General features: G+C 49.8%; 1 protein-coding gene across 1 annotated transcript in view; it reads right to left on the minus strand.

Annotated features, from left to right (window-relative positions):
• Positions 1 to 11,583: 11,583 nt before the first annotated feature.
• Positions 11,584 to 19,465, minus strand: part of FGF18 (fibroblast growth factor 18) — a 64,087-nt gene continuing 56,205 nt past the window's right edge. The window contains exon 6 of the mRNA XM_021540045.3: positions 11,584 to 12,012. Coding sequence (XP_021395720.1) covers positions 11,746 to 12,012 — 267 coding nt within the window. The 3' untranslated portion in view covers positions 11,584 to 11,745. The remainder of the gene's footprint in view (positions 12,013 to 19,465) is intronic.

The raw sequence follows: 19,465 nt of genomic DNA on the forward strand, positions 1-19,465 counted from the left end.
TTGTCTCACGAGCAGGCTGTCTGCTTCACGAGCAGGGTCTGGCTTCACACCTTGCACAGGTACAAAGCAAACCTCCAGCCCTGAATCATTTGGCTGCTGCAGCAGATCGGAGATTAGGGCACCTCGAGCCACGTTCAGACCACCCACGGCAGCGTCTGCTGGCAGCATGTACAGCTGAGCCACAGCTGGGTCACAGCCGGGCCACAGCTGGGCCACAGCCGGGCCACAGCCGAACCACAGCCGAGCCACAGCCGGGCCAGAGCCGGGCCACAGCCGGGCCACAGCCGGGCCAGAGCCGGGCCACAGCCAAACCACAGCTGGGCCACAGCCGAGACACAGCCGGGCCACAGCCAGGCCACAGCTGGGCCACAGCCGAGCCACAGCCGAACCACAGCAGAGCCACAGCCGGGCCAGAGCCGAACCACAGCCAGGCCACAGCCAAACCACAGCTGGGCCACAGCCGAGACACAGCCGGACCACAGCCGGGCCAGAGCCGGGCCAGAGCCGGGCCACAGCCGAGCCACAGCTGGGCCAGAGCCGAACCACAGCCGGGCCACAGCTGGGCCACAGCTGGGCCAGAGCCGGGCCACAGCTGGGCCACAGCCGAGACACAGCCGGGCCACAGCCGGGCCACAGCCGGGCCACAGCTGGGCCACAGCCGGGCCACAGCCGAGCCACAGCCGGGCCACAGCTGGGCCACAGCCAGGCCACAGCTGGGCCACAGCTTGGTCACAGCTGGGTCACAGCTGGGCCACAGCCGGGTCACAGCCGGGCCACAGCTGGGCCACAGCTGGGCCACAGCTGGGTCCCAGCTGGGTCACAGCCGGGCCACAGCTGGGCCACAGCTGGGCCACAGCCGTGTCACAGTCAGGTCACAGCTGGGCCATAGCTGGATCACAGTTGGGCCACGGTCAGGCCACAGCTGGGCCACAGCTTGGTCACAGCTGGGTCACAGCTGGGCCACAGCCGGGTCACAGCCAGGCCACAGCTGGGCCACAGCTGGGCCACAGCTGGGCCACAGCTGGGTCCCAGCCGGGTCACAGCCGGGCCACAGCTGGGCCACAGCTGGGCCACAGCCAGGGCACAGCCACAGCCAAGCCACAGCCGAGCCACAGCCGGGCCACAGCTGGATCACAGTCAGATCACAAACGAGCCACAACCAGGCCACAGCCGTGCAGCCCAGCCCAGCCCCTGATGCTCCTGAAGACGACACCAGTCTTGGCAGGGCCCAGAGTTCTGGAGACAGACTCGCATCCGCCCTGCAGCTGTTTGTGGTGCTTCCCAGCAAACCATGTCATGAAGCCATTTAGCTCTCCAGAGCAAAAGGCTTGTTATGTGCATGGATGTCCTCCTGAAACCACTGGAGAAATCTGGCTGTAAGGCACCAAACGGATGGGACTTGAGCACCTAAATCCCCCAGGCCACAAAAGATCTCAGTCCAAATGTGTGCGAGGAGCTTGGAGGATCAGGCTGTGAAACACAGACGGCAAACTTGCCATGTTCAAGAACAGACGAGTAATCCCAACATCTCCACCTCCACTTGGGACCATTTGTACTCAGCTGACTGGCTGGCAGACATGAAAGGCAGCAAGGACTGAGCAAGGTCTGGGTCACCCTGTGGAGGGGTAGGACAGTTCTCCTCTGTGACTCCATGCAACACATGGCCATACATCCCTGCCACATCCCATACTGATGCTGTCTTGATGGTGAGCAAATGGGATGGTCCCTCTCTGACACAGCAAGGGCCTTGGAATCTAAAAAGCACTGAGAGAAAAGGCAAGGTAGGGTTTGCAACCAGGGTTGCCACATGGGTAAAGGTCTCAAAGGTCTCATTGTAAAGAGGTGCCTGTGGAGCTTCCTGTGGGGATGGAAAGGTAAAAGAGTGAGGATGGACCATACAGGTGTCCTGCAAGGCCATCATGGAACATCTTTGGTGCTCCTTCAGCCAGCACAGGAGTATGAGAACAGCAGGCCTCTGTGACACAGGATAGGGCAAGGACTCAGAGCACATATGCAATTATTTCATTCTTTTTCCAGAGCTATTTAACGTGGATGAAACAAGTTGAACCCCAGTGGTTTTCACTGGGTGGGATGGGTGAAGCACCAGTTTCTACAGGGGTGTGCTGCCCAAAACCCTGCCCTTCTGAGGCTGCTCTCCAGGCTCCCACTGTCTGAGCCCAAAGCTAATTTCCATGCTACATGTTAATTTTCCCCAAGTCAAGAACCCCTCTCTTTCAGCAGTTTTGACATTTGCTGCCTTTCATTGAATTTCTCTGTGCTGGGAGAGCAGGTGAATGGGAGATCCTAATTTACTTTCTCTGCAGTCTAGACTATTCATTACTTTTCTGTCTCTAAATGAAGCAGGCACAGTCCTTTCAATACCTACATAAAGCATTCCCTCACCAGGCCTCTAAGTATTTTCATTGTCAGCCTCTGAACACTTATTATTTCCACTATATCCCCTTTTGAGATCAGATATCCAGAGAGAAGCTCGGTGTGTTAGCAAGGGTCTCCTCTGGACCTATGCTGTGAGCAGACAGGAATTAGGGAATGTTTTACATCCCTCTCCTTAACCATCCTCATATTTTGTTTTACTCTCATAACAGCAAAGATGAAAAAAGTGGCTGTTATTGCACTCATTTTGTGAGTGTAAATGACTGCAATTAACATGGAACCCGACAGAGTGCAGGCACAGCTCGAATTATTCCTCACCATGCTTTGCCTTGCAGTTATCAGGGGTGAATTTTATCTGCCATTGTGCTGCCCATTCACCTAGCTTTGTGTGGTCTGACAATATCTCAACCCAAGGTGGTATATGGTTGCAGGCACTGCCGCTCTCATTATTTACAATGGCTAATTAAGATCCTGCTACAACCTTCATCCCACCCTTAATTCTTATGAAGGAGCCAACAAAAGGTTTTGATTTCCTTTTTGGCTGCAAGACCTTTTGGCTTCTGCAAAAAGGGGATTAAGAATGAAAGCACATAAAGGTATGTGCACAATCACAAAGTCATAACAGCTCTCCCAGTGCAGTCTCCCAGGAATGAAACGCAGCATTAGCAAGAATGGCTAATTGGGACTGGTTTAAGGAGCGCACATTGTGTAGTTCAGTCCAGTAACACTTTTGATCAGGCAGACAACACAGCCACAAATTGCTTTCTTCCCCCTCCAAAATATCTGACTCTACAGGAAACGGTGTTTTACCTTTCCCAAGGAATCCAGACAGGCAGGCAGGCAGACGGATGGTGCACACGAGCTGGGTCTCGTGCGCCCAGGGCACAGCCTGCACAAGCCCAGCTCTCTGCCAGCTCTAGGCAGATGCAGGGTCCCTATCCCTCGCCCTCAGGGTCCCCAGAGGCTGGTGCTGGCTCTGATGGTGATTGCCACTGTCACTGTCACAGCAACTTTAAGATCAGATGGAGTCACACACAGGCAACTCACCCCAACTTTCTCTTCAGGGAGTGCTTTAGGCACTGCCATCAGCTGTGGGTTTCCAAGCAATTGCTCTCCATCACCTCTTTGCCTTCCAAAGAAGTTTGGTCTCAGATCCCTTGCTTCAGGTTGCTTCTAGAGAGCCTCCCCATTGCACACCTTTCTCTGGAACCTCCTCACTGTCTGCCTTGCCCCATGGGGATCAGCTCTCACCCCTGTCCTGTCCCCCCATGGGACAGGAACCCCATGCAGGCTCTCCTACAGTGCTGTGATCCCCAGAGCCTGTCTAAAGCCCAAAGGTCTCCCCTCTCTGTCTTTGCATCCCCAAGCCAGCTCTGCAAGTCAAGCCCAGGAATCTGGTTCCTTAGCTCTTGGAGATGCCAACCCCCCAAATGTCATGGCATGCAGGAATCTATGAAAACCAGAGGTCTGGGACATGTGTTTTTGTTTGTTTGCATGTGCCAACATTTCCAATGGCTCAGAAATGTGTGCCTGTGAAAGCTGCATGTGTGTTACTCATTTAGGATTATTTTCAGTCCTTATAATAGGAGGCTCATTTTATCCTTTTGAAAGCTCTTGAGCAGAGATGATCACAGCCCAAAAGCCTGCCATGGCTGTGAACAACATCTAAGTTTAAGACATAGCTGTCTCTCCTTGGAAAATGGTCCCACCAAGAAGTGGAAGGATTTTAACTCTGTGCTTGTGTCAGATACACACATAAAGAGGCAGCTCATTTCTCTAGACTCCTTTGTAAACCCTAGCCAAGATTTTTACATTCTGGTTCATGCAAATACGATCATCTGATCAAAGTAACATGCTACCTTCCTGGAACTCAGGCCCTGCTGGCTGGGCCATGGCCCATCCCTCGAACACCATTGCCTTCCCTCTGATTCCTGGCCACTCCCTCCATCCTCACACACAAATCCCTCTGGCCAGCAGCAGCCCCAGGCCTGTACCATGGTCACCTCCCAGCTGGCCACTGTGGGCTCTGCTCCCATCCAGCTCCAAACCAGCCACCACAGGGGCTACTGACTCTGCACAGCCTCACAACATACTGGGACAGCCTTTCCCTGCACCCTTGATGCTCCACGCATGCCAGAGTTTCTGGTGGCACCTCTCTCCTGGGTAGTCATAGGGGTGTACCCCAAAATGGGCACATGTCTCTGAATCCCCAAGCTGCAAAGTTTTGGGGTGAAATTTCTCAATTACAAATTTCTCTCATGATTGCCATAGCTCATTGCATTCACTCGGGACAAAAGCAGGTTCAGAATTTCCTCTTTGGCAGAAAAAATCTGGCCCTTCCAAGACTGGTATTGTACAAGCCACTGAAAACCCATTCCAAGGGAAGAAGAAGCCCTCAGATGGGAAGGGGAACATCAGCATCACCTGCAGTGCTTCCCCATCTGGGCCACACTGTCCTGCATCCAGGACATCCCTCAAAACATCCCACGAACCTCAGGATGCCTGAGCTGCTTATCCCAGGAGGAAACTCCCATCAGAGGCTTTGGTGTGGTTACGTCTTCTGTGATTCCTGACCGCTGCGGTTGTTTTTTTCAAAACAAAGGCAGTGTTTTCTATGCTTTAGGCCTGAGCAGACCAATTCATCTCTCTTTAGATGGGTTTGATGTGGCTTGGGAAACTCAACCGATTGTTTTCCAAGCCCAGCATAACTCAGTTATGCTTCCTGTGGCTCAGCCACAGGTCTTCCAGCCTGGCAGCCACTGGGATGTGCAGACAGTTACCCTTTAGTCTGCTCCAAGGCTGGGAATCAGCCCTTGCCCAGGCAGGTGTCAGCCACCTTCACGCTGCACTGGTTGGACTAAACTTTCCGTAATTTTCTGAGTAGAAACGAGTCCCACCCACAACAAACAGTCAAGGACCAGTCACTACCAGAGCTCACAGCTTGGCTTGTCTGTGTCAGTAACCACTAAATTCACAGGTCTTGATGGCCATGGAGCTCCCAGTATGTGCCAGACCTTGCTGAGGGACAGGGACTCTGGAGGATGCTCATAGTGTAGATCTCCTTGTGTTGGCACCTTAACACAGGCACTTAAAATGCTACAGGAGAAAGAAACCAGTGTTCTGAACTTTGCTCCCATCACCCAGCATTCAGCCTCTTATAAAAAGGGGTGGGCAGAAGGAGGGCAACAGGAATGAGTGGGACAGGGAGAAGGTCCGGGCTCTGCACCCATCTGTGGGCTCCCGAAAAGGTTCCATCCAGGGCCTCAGCGAGTGGAGAGACAGCATTTGCTAAAGCAACAGAAAACTGCCAAAGGATTAAAGGTTCAGTGTAGGACTCAAATCAGCTTCAACTGACAAATAGGCAGGGGAGACTATTTTACTCATCACATAATTGTTTTTTACCTTCGAAACTTCTATTTCTCTTTTCTTCCCCTATGAAATCACATGTATTTAAATAAATTAAATAAATCCTCAATAACAGTAAATTAAACATCTCTGGTAAACCCAAATCACTCCACTCAGAACTTTGTCTCACTTGAAAGAAAAAAAAGAAAAGTTTCAGTTTGACCTGGTTTTTCCTCCCTAATTTTTCAGCTCACACTGTTGGAAATAACAGACTACATAGGTTACATCATTTGTGAGGAATCTCCTCTCATCCGTCTCCAAATGAATAACAACAAACATTCAAAAAATAATTGAAGTTTTATATATATCCCTTGGCCATTCAGGTGGTATGGCTGGCACAAGACATAGGCACTTTAAACAGCTGTTGTGAATCTTAAGTATAAACTTCCACCCTTTGGCACAGCACCAGGAAATTCTGCATAGGAATATACCTGCTCTGCCTCACAGCAGACACAACCCATGGTGTTTAATACCTTGAGAGTGGACAGCAGAGAAAAGCTGTTTTCCCAGGGGACATCCCTGCTTTGACCCTTTTCCCTCTGTTGGATGAGCATGACTGAGCGGGGCTCAGGGGAATGTACAGACCCACACACACAGAGCTCCTCTCTATCTGCAGTTACTTGTGTTGTAGAGTAATCCATTGGCCTATAAAAGCCCAACTACTACTACACACACACATTTTCACCTATTCTAACCTTATTTCTCAAAGGAAGGCAGGATAACACAGCCTGTTGTGGGAGCCAGAGTAACCCATATTTTCTGTTACCCAACTTGTCCCATTAGAGCTGACTCCAATTGCTTAGTCAGATCTGCCTTGGTGGACAAGCTCTCCTAAACAATATAAACACCATCTTCTCCAGCTGGAGTCTAAAATCATGGCTGAACTCCGGTTCCACTGCTTTTGTTGAAAGTACAGAGACACCAAATTGAGCAGAGGATCAACCACCAGGTACATGGTGCAGATCACCATCCCTATGGCCTGTCAAGCCTTGCTCCAAGAGCTGGTCTAGGCTGATTGCCTAAGCCAGACCTAACTTCCACCTTGCCATGTTTCCATGAGCAGGTAAATAAGCTGCTGCAAAGACTGAGGCAGTGCAGCAGGCAAGTCTGGCCTGAGCTCAGGCCTCACACTATTTTTTGGGGTCCTCTCCAAGCTCTGACCCTCTCCAACATCCACCCACAGACACACAGGGCTCACAGGCATGAGGGCATCTGGCCCGTTTAGACTACGGCCTTAACTCCAAAAGCCAGGGACGCAGAAATTGGGTCTTCTTGTCACTTAACTACTAGGGCAGCACCCCTTCCCAAAACTTCATTATTTTTGACCTGACTGCTTCCTTCTCCCCGCGTCCCACCTCATGACATTCATTGGAGGATGGATCAGCCATGCTCCCAAAAGTTGTTATAACTACAACTGCACAGATATCACACATGCTGATGTGTGAGAGATGCAGCTGAAGGGATCAGTTCCTATCACAGGTAGGCTACACCTGGGCAGGTACAGAAGGGAAGGACTAAATCTGCAAACATGCTCCTGAAAGAGGCTACTGCACTGCTTCACGTCTGTGAAAAGTTCATCCAAACTGTCTGTGTGACCTAGCACCAGGGGAGTGATCCTGAGCTAGAGACTGTAAGGATGGCACTCAAAGGATTGTTGCCAAAAGCCAGCTGCTGGCCAAGAGGGGAAGATCAGACTCAGGTCAGAGCTTACCATGGCACTTGCATTTGCATTAACAAGGCAGACACTGAACAGAACAACTCTGCTGCTAAGCAGGACAGACCACACCAACTTTGGGGCTCCAGCTGCAGGGATGTGAACTCAGCCACCCACTGACAGCTCTGTGGCAGGGGCTAAGAAGACTAGAACAACTTGGCAGGGGGCTGGAACGTACCTTGCACAGGGACTAGGACACTCTTCATCCTCTTGGCCAGTGGTAAGTTGCAGGCAGGGCAGAACACTACCATGGTGGGTTGTGGGGTAAAGGGTTTGCCCTGCCTAGACCAGACACTGAGCCTAGCTGAGCTGTGACCACTGACCCTTCACCCTCACAGGGACAGTACCAGAGGTCTACCACCCAGAAGGCCTCATCAACCAGCTCTGGTTTGTGCAACATGCTCAAAAAACTTCCTTGGACCCACGGAGTTTCCCTCTTGGGCTCAGTTGCTTCTGCACCTGACAAAGCCAGCCAGGTGTTATGAGCCCATGCCTCTCTCTGGTCTTGCCTATCAAAGCAGTGTGACTAATCCAGCAGTGTTTCTGAGGCAGTTTCTCCAGTACGCTTTTATTAATGCAAATTGAGCAGAGTGCTGGTTAAAGCGTGCCAGGTCAGAGCGCCACACATATTAATGCCATCACAGACTGTTAAATCCCTGCATGTCTTGGTTGGAAATGGGGCAGTTATTTCTATCTTATGGGGCAGTTATCTTCTGTTAATTGGGCCATTTTCTTTATCTCTTCCACAACCCATCCTCCCTCCGGGAGATATCATTTGGTTAATGGGCCATTGAGTGTCACTGCATGATTGATAAAAATTCCATCATCCCATTGGGAGAAGCTCCGCCCAGGGGAGGAGCCAAGCATTCATAACTGGATGTAATCTACTATATGGAAGACCCCAGTCAGCCTTTTCCACTGGATTCCCAGAGGAGCAGCTGTCTTCTCCACAGGATCTTCAGAGGAAGAGTATACCCTTCTACAGGCTCACTGCTTCAACAGAACCACCGTTGTCACTGCAGGAGGGCTGCAGCCACCATTTCAATTGGACTGCTACAATCACCCTGACCCACAGGCTGTCAGGTCGTATTCTGACTCTTGTCAGTGTTGTTTTGTATTAGTGCATTGTTTCTTTTATTTTTATTTTCTTCCCTAATAAAGAACTACTATTCCTGCTCTCATACCTTTGCCTGAGAGCCCCTTAATTTCAAAATTATAACAATTCAGAGGGAGGGGAGTTTACATTTTCCATTTCATGGGAGGCTCCTGCCTTCCTTAACAGACACCTGTCTTTTCAAACACAGACAGTTGCTCTTGAGGAGAATCCCAGAATAGCAATTAAATCCTCATTAACAATCTTCAGTTATAAAGTAAACCAAATGCAAGGTCTCCATGGGAAATCTCAGGATGACTGAAGATTTTCTGAAAGGACAAAATGAGGTTAAACACCATAGACAAGCTACTTCTCTGATCTGGATGTCAGAGAGGGACCTGTCCAGCAGGGCTGCTGACAACCACCTCTAACCAGCTCCTGGCTCGATCCCCGAGCACAGTCCAGGCAGGAGTACCATGTGCTCAAGCACAGGGATGTCCCTCACTGAGCACAGGATGGATTTCCCCTATTTCTGTTCAGTCTTTGAATGTCTCCTACCCAGAGCACCCTTTTGTCCATCTTGATGGCCCTCTGAAGGGGATAAGTTGCAAATTCTTCTCACCTTTGCCCCTGCTTTTGCTGTTAATAAAGCCTGAAAGCAGATGTTCAAATACAAACACTTAATGGGAACCATCAGCCAACAAATCCCTCTAGCATTACCTAATCTAAATGAGCATCAATCTCCTCACCACACTGCCTTTCCCCAGCCTGAGGAACCTGTACCACTACTGTCCAGGAAATACTCCTGCAAACCAATGACGTGAGACACAGAGGCCCCAGCTGCATACTAGTTGTATGGCCCATCACTCCCATGTGCCAATCTCCCATTGTGGGACAGGGAGTAGATCCTCCCTGGTTGCTCACAGCCTCAGTCTGGAAGAGGAGATCCCTTCTGCCCACACTACTCCAGCCTTTAATGCCCCCACCCCTTTGAATTTCTCCAGTGGCAAACAAACTCTGTTGTTCTAACAGTGAAACCATCAGGGCCATGGCAATATTTCAAGGAGAAAAAAGGCACCAATAAAGCCTTTCTCACTCTGGAAATCAACTGGGTGTCTCCTCTTGGAGGTACTAACACAGCAAATCTCCAGTTGCTCCCGATCCTCCACCCCAGCACTCCTCTGAACTTTCCCCAGACTCTTCCCACATGAATCAATTTGAAGACAAAGCTGGCAAAGCCTTCCAGCCCCCACCAACCAATTCCACCCTTGGGTCCTGCTCCTGTGCTTGTCTCCAGGTGCCCCAGGAGAGCAGCTCCCAGGAATCCCCTGGGACAGAGGCTGTTCAGTGACCTCCAGTGCTTAGCTGGCGTGAGGCATCACCTGTACAGCTGCCCAGCTCCTCCTGGAGCAGCGTGGAGTAACCCTGCTAAGCACTGCTCATTTTTCTCCAGGCTTGCAAGGTTTGGAGATTGATTCAGATAAGCATCCTCAAGCTTGCATGCTTATCTGCACTATCTCCCAGCTTTGATCTGCAGGATTTGGCTGCAGCTCTCAAAGTTATCTTGGGAAAGCTTGTTCTGGGGAGAGTCTCCTGATTAACAAGAAAATCTTTCTTAGTGGTTTTGAGCATTTCCAGCCCTGGCTGTAACCAGGGAGTGTAGCCATATCTGCAGACAGAGAGAAGGAAAAGCCAAGTGAGCTTCTCCTTAAAACTTTACTTGGGCTCCATCGCCATTCCAGCTAAAATCTGGTACTTCATCTTGCTTCTTTTCCCCACTTTCTGTTTATGGGACATTTGACATCACCCATATCCTGTGCAAAATTCCTGTAAGGAAAGCTGGCTGGACTGACCAGGGAAACAAGTTCCTGGATGAGCTGGGTGAACCATGCAGGACAAGGGAGAGGGATTTGTCTGGCTAAGGACAAGTTTTAAAAGGCACAATTTTGAATTAAACAGCTGAAAGCAAGAGCCCCTCTAAAAGCTCTAATGAAGGAAACACAAGCCACACGTGTTAATGCAGTCAGATACTAATTTTCCAGTTTACTTTCTGCTTGGCTACAGCTTTAGGAAATATTCCTTGGATTGCAAGGTATCAAATGTGCTGCTCTTGAACAACGCTGGCACGGATTCCCCCATACTCAGCCCACCATCACCCCACAGAGACTCTTCCTTGTGGCAATGACCAGAGAGGAAGTGGAAGATGGTATTAAGGAACAGGAGGAACTACAGAATCAACAGTTAAGTTTATAGTGGGGAAACTGCCCTGAACATTTTCTGCTGGCCTTGCTTAAAGGATAAATATGCATTTAAAAACCACTACTCAGGGAGGGGAAAGAAGTGTGAACAGCAAAAATATGTACATATGTTTTAAATAATTTTTTTTAATTGTTGAGGCAGTAATACTTGGTTCATGGAACTGCAATATACAGAGAGGTGAAATAAATAGCTTATATATATATAATATATATAATATAGCTGGTTTTAAAATATTCCCTTATCATTGGTGTACTAGGTCATCTTGTAGTCACTTGAATGTAGTTAGCAGCATTCTCCAGAAGTGAGCGGGATGCAGGATCACGGAGCTGTGAGTCCCTATGTCGTCAGGAGGGTTACAGAGGATCGGTGCACCGGGAGCTCCACGGGTCAGGTCCCTGCAGCTCCCCCCGCCTGTCCTGGCCGGCGGGGAGCAGGCAATAAATAATTACTGCCAACCGGCACTTAGCGGGGCAGGGTCTCAGTAACTTTGGGAAAGAACTTCGGTTTTCTTTGGTTTTATTTATTTATTTTTAATAATCCTTTTTTTTTTTGTTTTGTTTTGTTTTTTTTTTCCTCTGGGGATATTCTTGAGAAGTTGTCCTTTCCAAAAAAAGCAAAAGAAGCACCTGTGTGTCATCAACAATAAGAAGTCAATTTAAATAGAGCAGTTAATTTCATTTTTCAAGTCACAATAAATCCCGAACAGCTTTCCCCAGCATTTGCCATCTAGTCTTTTATTAATTTTTTTTATTTTTATTTTTTTAAAACACAATGTACAAAAATAGAGCTTCTTCCTTATTTTTAATGTAAAAATATTCCTCTGGTGCAGTTTTTTTTTTCTTTTTGTGGTTTCTTATTGTGACACTATTTTTGTCCGTTTTTAGCTGGGGTTGGTAGGTCGTATTCTCTTAGTCCTCTTGGTGACTGTTGTGTACTTGAAAGGTTTCTGTATCTCCATTTGCCCCTTTGGGTATCTCTTCATAAAGTGTACATCTTGCTGGTTTTCCCGGGTCTTGGGCCCTTTCCGTGGCCTCCCTTTTTTGGTGAATCCAACGTACCAGCCTGAATATTTTGCAGACATCAGTGCTGTGTAGTTATTTTCTAGGACTTTTTCAATGAAGACACACTCCTTACTGGTGCCATCAGGCTGAAAAAGGGGAGAAAAAAAAAAGGAAAGAAAAAATAAATAATCCAAATGCAAGCTCAGTGACCAAAACCCAATTTGGCATAAATAAAATCATCACATCTGGACCTCTTTTTTGGTTCAAACATTGTTAATAAGAGCCATAACAAGCATCGGCTAAAATAGATTTTTTTTTTTTAAAGCATGAAAGTGTGAGGTCATAATTTCTTTTTTTTAAATGGTCTTATCCAAGGGGAGAAAAATTTTTCAAAGACAACAGTTAAGTTTATCCAGTCCAGTGCCTTCAACTGCAAGCAAAGCAAGACATCCAGCTTTGCTTTTTTCCCTTAGGGAGAGAGGATGAATTGAATTCGTGCCAGGGAAACATCATACTTAGAAAAAAACCAAACCCCAGAAACTCACATAGCCCGAACAAGAGCGTTTTCCCTTCTACTCCTCACTTCTGATGTTTTCTGAAATACCTTATGGGCTTTCACCCACAACTACCCAAATCCCACTAAAATTATTACAAGCTTCAGTCTCAGCCTCCACAGCAATTTGAAAACTCTCCCCCATGTGATCCCAGGTCATCCCCTGGCAGATGGACCACACGTGGTGCTCCAGGGGTGCTGGAGCCACTGGGGTCCCTGGGACCCTGGAGAGCCCTGAAGCCAAACTGGGCTCAGCTCAGCCTGGAGATCCTACCAGACCCAGAACTGGGCTTTGAACATGGCAAAACAAGGATCTCTGCATCCAGGACTCTCACACAGCACAGGCAGCACTGGAGGGAGTGACAGCATCACACAACTGCATCTTCAAGTCCTTGAGCACAAAGGAAATTATTCTCACCCATAACATTTGCCAGAAAACATTTTGCCCTTTAACTGCTGAGTTACCGCTGCTGTATGTCACATGTCATGTACACCTGCACTTTGATTTATGCATCAGAAGATATTCAGGAGTAGATACAGGATAAGTAGATATAAGCCATTGCACAAGACTTAATTTAAAGCTCAGCAAAGTCAAAGTCCATTGTAGCCCAATTCAGCTTCCCACTGATACCAAATGAGTTTTTGGGAACTGCAGGCCTACATATACTACTATTAAACCCTGCCCACCCAAACTAAACACTGTCAGATCCTCTCAGTCTTCACTCATCATATCTGGGGGGGACAGGGAAGCTGCAGCAGCGTGAGCTGCTCAGCCACCAGCCCCGGCTCTGCTCAGGGGCTCCTCTAGGCACGAGGCTGGGGCAAGGAGACAAACCCTGCATGGTCACCATCCCTTCCCCAAGGACAGCTCAGCCTGCCCTGCCAGGGGAGCCACTCTGAAATGTGCTGCACAAGCCCTGTGGAGCTTGCTGCAGTTTGTGGCACGGGCAGGCAATCACAGAACAGGAGGGAACCCCTCTGGGCCATGCTGCACAGGCTTCCCCGCACCCCTAAGCGCCAAACACCCACGAGAGGGGAACCATCAAGCACCATGACCCAGGCTGGAGCAGCAACAGAGGAAAGCCAGGATGGCTGGTCCCCAGCAGCCTCCAGGACTCCATGCCTTTAGCAGAGCTTTGATTCCATCCGTGTGACTGAAGGTGATGTTTGCCCTGAAGTCAGCACTGCACCCTGCTGCCTCAAGGCTTTCGGCACCAGGGAAGATCTCATTAAGAGGGTGAATTCTGGCAACTTTTCCAACAGTTCTGCTAATCCAGGGTCTGCACAGGGGTTCTGCCCTAGGATCAGCAGTCTCCATCCAGAATAGGCACAAAGGTCCTCATTTTACCATCCACAACTGGAAGCTCACAAATGCTTTAATGAACAGCAGAACTGGGCAAAGCTCAGTGGTTCCAGTTCCTGGGGGTGTCATTTTCCAAGTCCTGGGTTTGATCAAAGCCACATAAGTGGCAAAGGGGGAAATCAGTCAACACCACAGGGTTCCACCAGATTTCAATGGGAAGCCATAAAACCAGCTCCAGGTTTCTCAGGGCCCAGCCCACTACAAACCCTTCCCCAGTGAGTGGAGAATTTTTAAACAATACCATGGCTGGGATTCAAATCCACCCAAGCCCAGGTGCCTGTGAACCGACCGGATCCATACTGCAGGTAATTGCAGGGTTGTCCCCTTCATGCTCGTGGGAAGGGATGGGATTTGAGCCCTGACCTTGTTGCTAGGAGAATTAAGGGGTTTTCATGCAATTTGGAAGGGTTCTGCTTGTACTGCAATGTTCGTTTTTCACGGAAAATGAGGACTGGAGTGAAAAGAAAATGTGTGTAGGAGGGGGGAATTTATTCTATTAATAACAAAAAAGTATTTACTTATACCTTCAAAGTTGCCAACAGAGCCTAAGATGGAGACAGGAGGTGGAGGAATAACAAGGTGCAACTTCAGGCCAACCTCAGGGCTAATTTGAAGTAAACAAGGTGCATGAGATAAAATAACTTCGTTCTGGAAGAGGAAGAGCTAAATGGTTTGATAACATGAAATTACAGCAGCATTTACAAGTACCTAGAGATAAATCAGGATAAGGACCTCACTTCCCCAAATGGAGCATTCCTGTATGTGCTAAGACACGTCACAGACACACAAATTATTTTCAAATACTGACAAGCTTCAGTCCATTATTACAAGCTTCAGTCTAAGCCTCCACAGGAATTTGAAAATAATTTATAAAAATATATTAAAAATAATTTTACAGCTTCTTTTATGGTCCCCAACAGGATAAATCATTCACACAAGTTACCTACACCATGAAGAGCTGTACACACAGCAATATATTAGGGGAAAAATCAATTTGTGGGGGTTTTCAGTAATTTTTAAGCATCAGGTGCCCAACATTTAAAATATAATCAGTTCCCTATTTAAGCCATAGCAAATCATTCCTTGGGTCTGTCAGCCATCCCCTCACTCCTCCAAAGAGAGGAGGGGGGAAAGAGAAAAGGGACACAGCTTTGGCCAAGCATCACTCGCTGCTCCAGCCACGGGGTCACCCTTCCCCAGGAGCTCCTGGTGCAACCGACCCATGGCTGCACCCTCCATCACCAATGCCAGCTGGGAGCTGCTGCCAAGCACATCTCATACACACTGTGCTGGCAGGGATGCAACCTGCAGAGCACTCGCCCTCCAAAACACGGATCTTTGTGTTTTCAACTGATTCTTGACAATAAATTCTTTAAAGCCTCAGAGTTCACAGGAGCTGTCTGGCCCAGTGTAATGGCCTGGTCAGAGGACAGAGAAGTCCCACACCCAGCCCCACATCCCTGTCCCCTCCACAGCAGGAATAAGGGCTTCCTGAGACCCTCGTGTGCCCCACTGGCTGCTCCTGCCTTTTGGCTTCACCATCCCACTGGCAGCAACTCGAGCCATGCTCCCTGCTCAGAGCAGGACACAGCAGAGGCACAACCCTGCTCCTGCAAAGGTTCTCTGCAAGTCAGAGACCAAATTGTTGGTGTTGGCCCAGGGGCTGCTGCGTGGCCATGCAACAAGACCGTGCCACCTGGCAGGTCAGTTCTTTGCAAAGAAATCATTCAGAGCATGTTTTTGTTTAAACACAGCCTAAGGACTTTGGGAAGATGTGTTATCTGTTAGCAAAATTTCTGATAAATGACTTTTAAAACGCCTGATCTAAATGCCACCTTCCAGGGAAAGCTCTGGGGCGTGGCCCAGGTCTGTGCAGAGTGAGGTGAAAGCCCAGCCTGAGCAGCACCAAGGGCTGGCTCCAGCAGAGCATCTCCTGGAACAAGGGCTGGGGAGCAGCCTCGCTGGCAGCGGGTCAGTGCCCAGCACCAGGCAGAGACCTGAGTGGTGCCAGAGATTTTACAGAGCAGGGTTAGAGCAGCAGCAGCCCAGGCTCGCCCCGCAGTAAGGGGTTCGAGGAGAGTTTCTGCGCCGTGAGCCAGTTCCACCCGCGCAGCAGAGCGCAGCAGAGCCGAGGGGCCGAGCTGAGCCGGGGCTCTGCGAGCACATGGGGATCACCGAGGAGCAGCCCCAGATTGTTTGTGCAGAGCATTTGGTGAGCGGCTCTCCAGTCTTAAACGTGAAACATGTTGAACTGACACTAACGCAGAATTAAGTGCCAAAGCATTTGCTGCTTCTACAATTACACTCCGGAGTGCTTTGGTGCTCCTGCTCTCCTTTTTATGACCCAACTTGGTCTTATTGTAGTTTGGCTTTCTCGTTTTAAGTTCTCCAAATGGAAAGGATCAAAGAGCTCTTTGTTGTCCTAGCAGGAGCTCTCCTCGGAGCGAGGCACTCCTGCCACGAACAGCTTGCAGCTCAGGAGGAATTCGCGGCCGCTCTGTGCCGCCAGCCCGAGCCAAGCGTCAGCAGGTGCCGCAGCCGCCCCCGCGCTCCCCGCAGCGCGGCACGCCGAGCCACCGCAGCAGCTCTGGGCGGCACACCGGGGCCGGGCCAGCCTTTCTCATTGGCGCGGTAGGCACCGGGAAACCCAAACTTCCCTCGGCTGTCACAGAACAATGAGCTCCCGCCAGCAGCTCGGGTGACACCGAGGAGCGGGCAGAGAAGCCTCCAGGACGGAATAGTTTCTCTGTTTGCAACGATCGGGGCACAAACGAAGCTTTTGTTAGCTAAGCTTAGGTTAAAACACTTCCCCTCCTCAAGCGCTGCTGCAATTAGGAGCTCTCTGGGTGAGCGACTGGTGATGTGCTGCAAATAACAAAAAACCCCAAACACTACCAAACACGCCTGTGACAACCCAGGAATACCAGCTTGGCACAGGGCACAGCGAGTGTCAGCACCCCAAGTGAGAGAGGGCTGAGTCTCTGGTTTAATTATCACCTTTCTGCCAGCTCAGCCCCCAGGCTCAAAGTCAAACTGTGGTGACACCAGCCCCCCGTACAATGGAGAGCATCTCCGTCTGCGAGGGAAGCAAGCCCCCACCTCCCAAAAATCCTGGAGCAGGAAAAGCTACCACTCAAGCAAAAGGTTTCCCAGAGGTGCATGCACCCAGGCTTTTACAAGGAAAACTGCTGAAAATGGACCTTTCCTGCACCCATCCTTCTCTCCCCCTCCACAGACAGACAGAGGGGGCTCCCAAGCCCTGGCACCCCACCATGCTGGTTTTCATGCCACCCCCAGGTGTGAGGCACACCCACTGAGCTCAGCAATCATTTCAAAGGGCTGCTGAAATTCCCTTGGACACTGACCCTGATAGATTCACCCATTACATTACACAGAAGAAATCCCACCCTGTCTCCTAAATTTCACAGCAGTGACAACAGGGAAGGCTAGGGTTCCCAGGAGCAGCATGGCTCTGCAGTCCCCGTGAGCTGCTCCTGAAGGATGCCCAGCTGAGGACCCAGGGCTGTGCCCTAAATGCCAACCTCTGGCAGCTGTGGAGCTGAACCCCCGCAGTGCCCAGAGACTTGAGGCTTTCAGGAAGTTCCTTCTCTGCCAGAGGGCCAATGCTCAGAGCCTCCTATAGACTCACTCCACACAACTTGGACAATGCCAGGTGGAAGGAGGCAATACAGGAGCTGTGTTAATGTCAGCTTTTACCACTGCCCCTCTCCCCCTTGACACACAACTTCTAAAGGCAGGTCAGAAAACACGATGGGGAGGTGAGCACACCCTGCCAGAGCCTAGAGTTCTGGGGTGGCAGAACCTGCTCACTCACAGCACTGAGCCTGAGTGCTCAGCCATCCCCTGCACTTTATGGACATTATCGGAACAGATCCATCAGCAGCATCCTGATGCTCAGCATCTTGGATTTATGACAAGGCATCCTGACCACAGAGACACCTCTTGACCCAAATGCACATTCCTGATCCTAGAGCAGGCTGTAAATCAGGGAAGCTGCATCCATAACTGCCAAGAGTCACTCAGCCTCATGTGCATTTCCTCCAGCTCTCTGCCCTCTGAACCTGCACAATCCTCCGAGGAAAATACTTAGGAGTCATGATGGGCAGTTCAATAAAAGTGTCTGCCAGCACAGCGGAGAGTTAATTATGTATACAGGACATCTAAGTGCATTCATGAGGCAGGGAAGTAACACAAAACCACACTTTCTCGTGGTCTCAATTCAGGCTGGACATCAGGGGGAATTTGTTAAACATGGGAAAGGACTGCCCATGGACATGGAGTCCCCAACCCTGGAAGTGTCCCAGAGGAGATGCCCCATGGAGGGCACATCTGCCTCCAGAGGCCCCGTTCCAAAGCAGCCCTGCACAGATTTGCCCCCAGCTGCCCCTGCATGGGGGGAACACCCCATCCCTCATGAAAACAGGCAAAAAAGGGCATGGTCCTGCATGTGTGGGTGAGGGCATCCGGGCTTGGCAGAGCCCTGTGCCTGTCTGTGCCAGGCACAAGCTGCAGGAACCAAGGAAGGAAGAGAACAGTTTAAAATCTTTCTTTCTTTCCACCTTCCATTCCAAAATTCCCCTTTTCTAAGTAAGTTCAGCAATCCTCACATTGCCCTGGGAGAGCTCTCTGTCACAGGATAAATGGGACACAGATGAAAGGAGTCTCTGTAGGCTGTACCAGGCAAGGCTGGGGTTACACCAGGACAGGCCTCCTCACCTGCTCCTTCCATCACTGCCATGGCTCCTGCCAACACTCCAGCAGGGTGGCCACAGCTCAAATTAGGGCAAACCAGGTGGCTTTACCTGGAAAGATGCACATTTGCTTGATAGACATTCCTGACTTCATCTCAGAGAGCTGCATGTACTTAATGAGAAGAAATATCAACTGCTTTTTAAATTAACTTTTTAAAGTCAAAACTGCAGGTTCCCTGGAGCAGGATGCTGTTGCTCTTCAGGAGGTCTGAATCCCCAGGTAGGTTTCAGATGTGATATCTGAGCCATCTTCTGTTATCTGCACCCACCAGGTCCAGTTACATGGAAGATGGGAGGGGCTGCACGTGGTAAGGGACTGGAAGGTGCTTTTACCCCTCTCTACAAAGCACAGCCTGCTGCTGAAGGGCTCTGCTGGGCTTTGCTGGGAGCTCTTTTCCAGCAGTCATTCCAGCCTCCACAGACCAGTCCTGAACTTTCTATAAAAGCCATCTAAGAGCAGCAGCATATTTGATGTAGGCTTCAATTCAATCTATAATTGTAGCAAGGTGGGGGTCACTCTTCTCCCTGGGAACAAGTGACAGGATGAGAGGACAGAGACTCCAGCTTGGGGAAGATCCAGGCTGGACATCAGGGGGAATTTGTTAAACATGGGAAGGGGCTGCCCATGGAGATGGAGTCCCCAACTCAGGAGGTGTCCTAGGAAGGGCTGGAGGTGGCACTCAGTGCTCTGGGCTGGGGACAAGGAGGGCATCGGGCACAGCTTGGATTTAATGGTCTGGGAGGGATTTTCCAGCTTCAGTGGTTCTGTGATAGACAGAGTTGTGCCATTACAGGAAATGTGTTCTTAAAATGTGTTTAAAACATCAGGTGTAGATGATAAGTGGAGCAGGATAACATGACTAGAACAGTTGCTGACCTCATATCAAGTTTTGCATTTGTCCCAGATTTAT

Source organism: Lonchura striata, chromosome 15 (assembly GCF_046129695.1).
Source record: "Lonchura striata isolate bLonStr1 chromosome 15, bLonStr1.mat, whole genome shotgun sequence".
Lineage (NCBI taxonomy): Eukaryota > Metazoa > Chordata > Aves > Passeriformes > Estrildidae > Lonchura > Lonchura striata.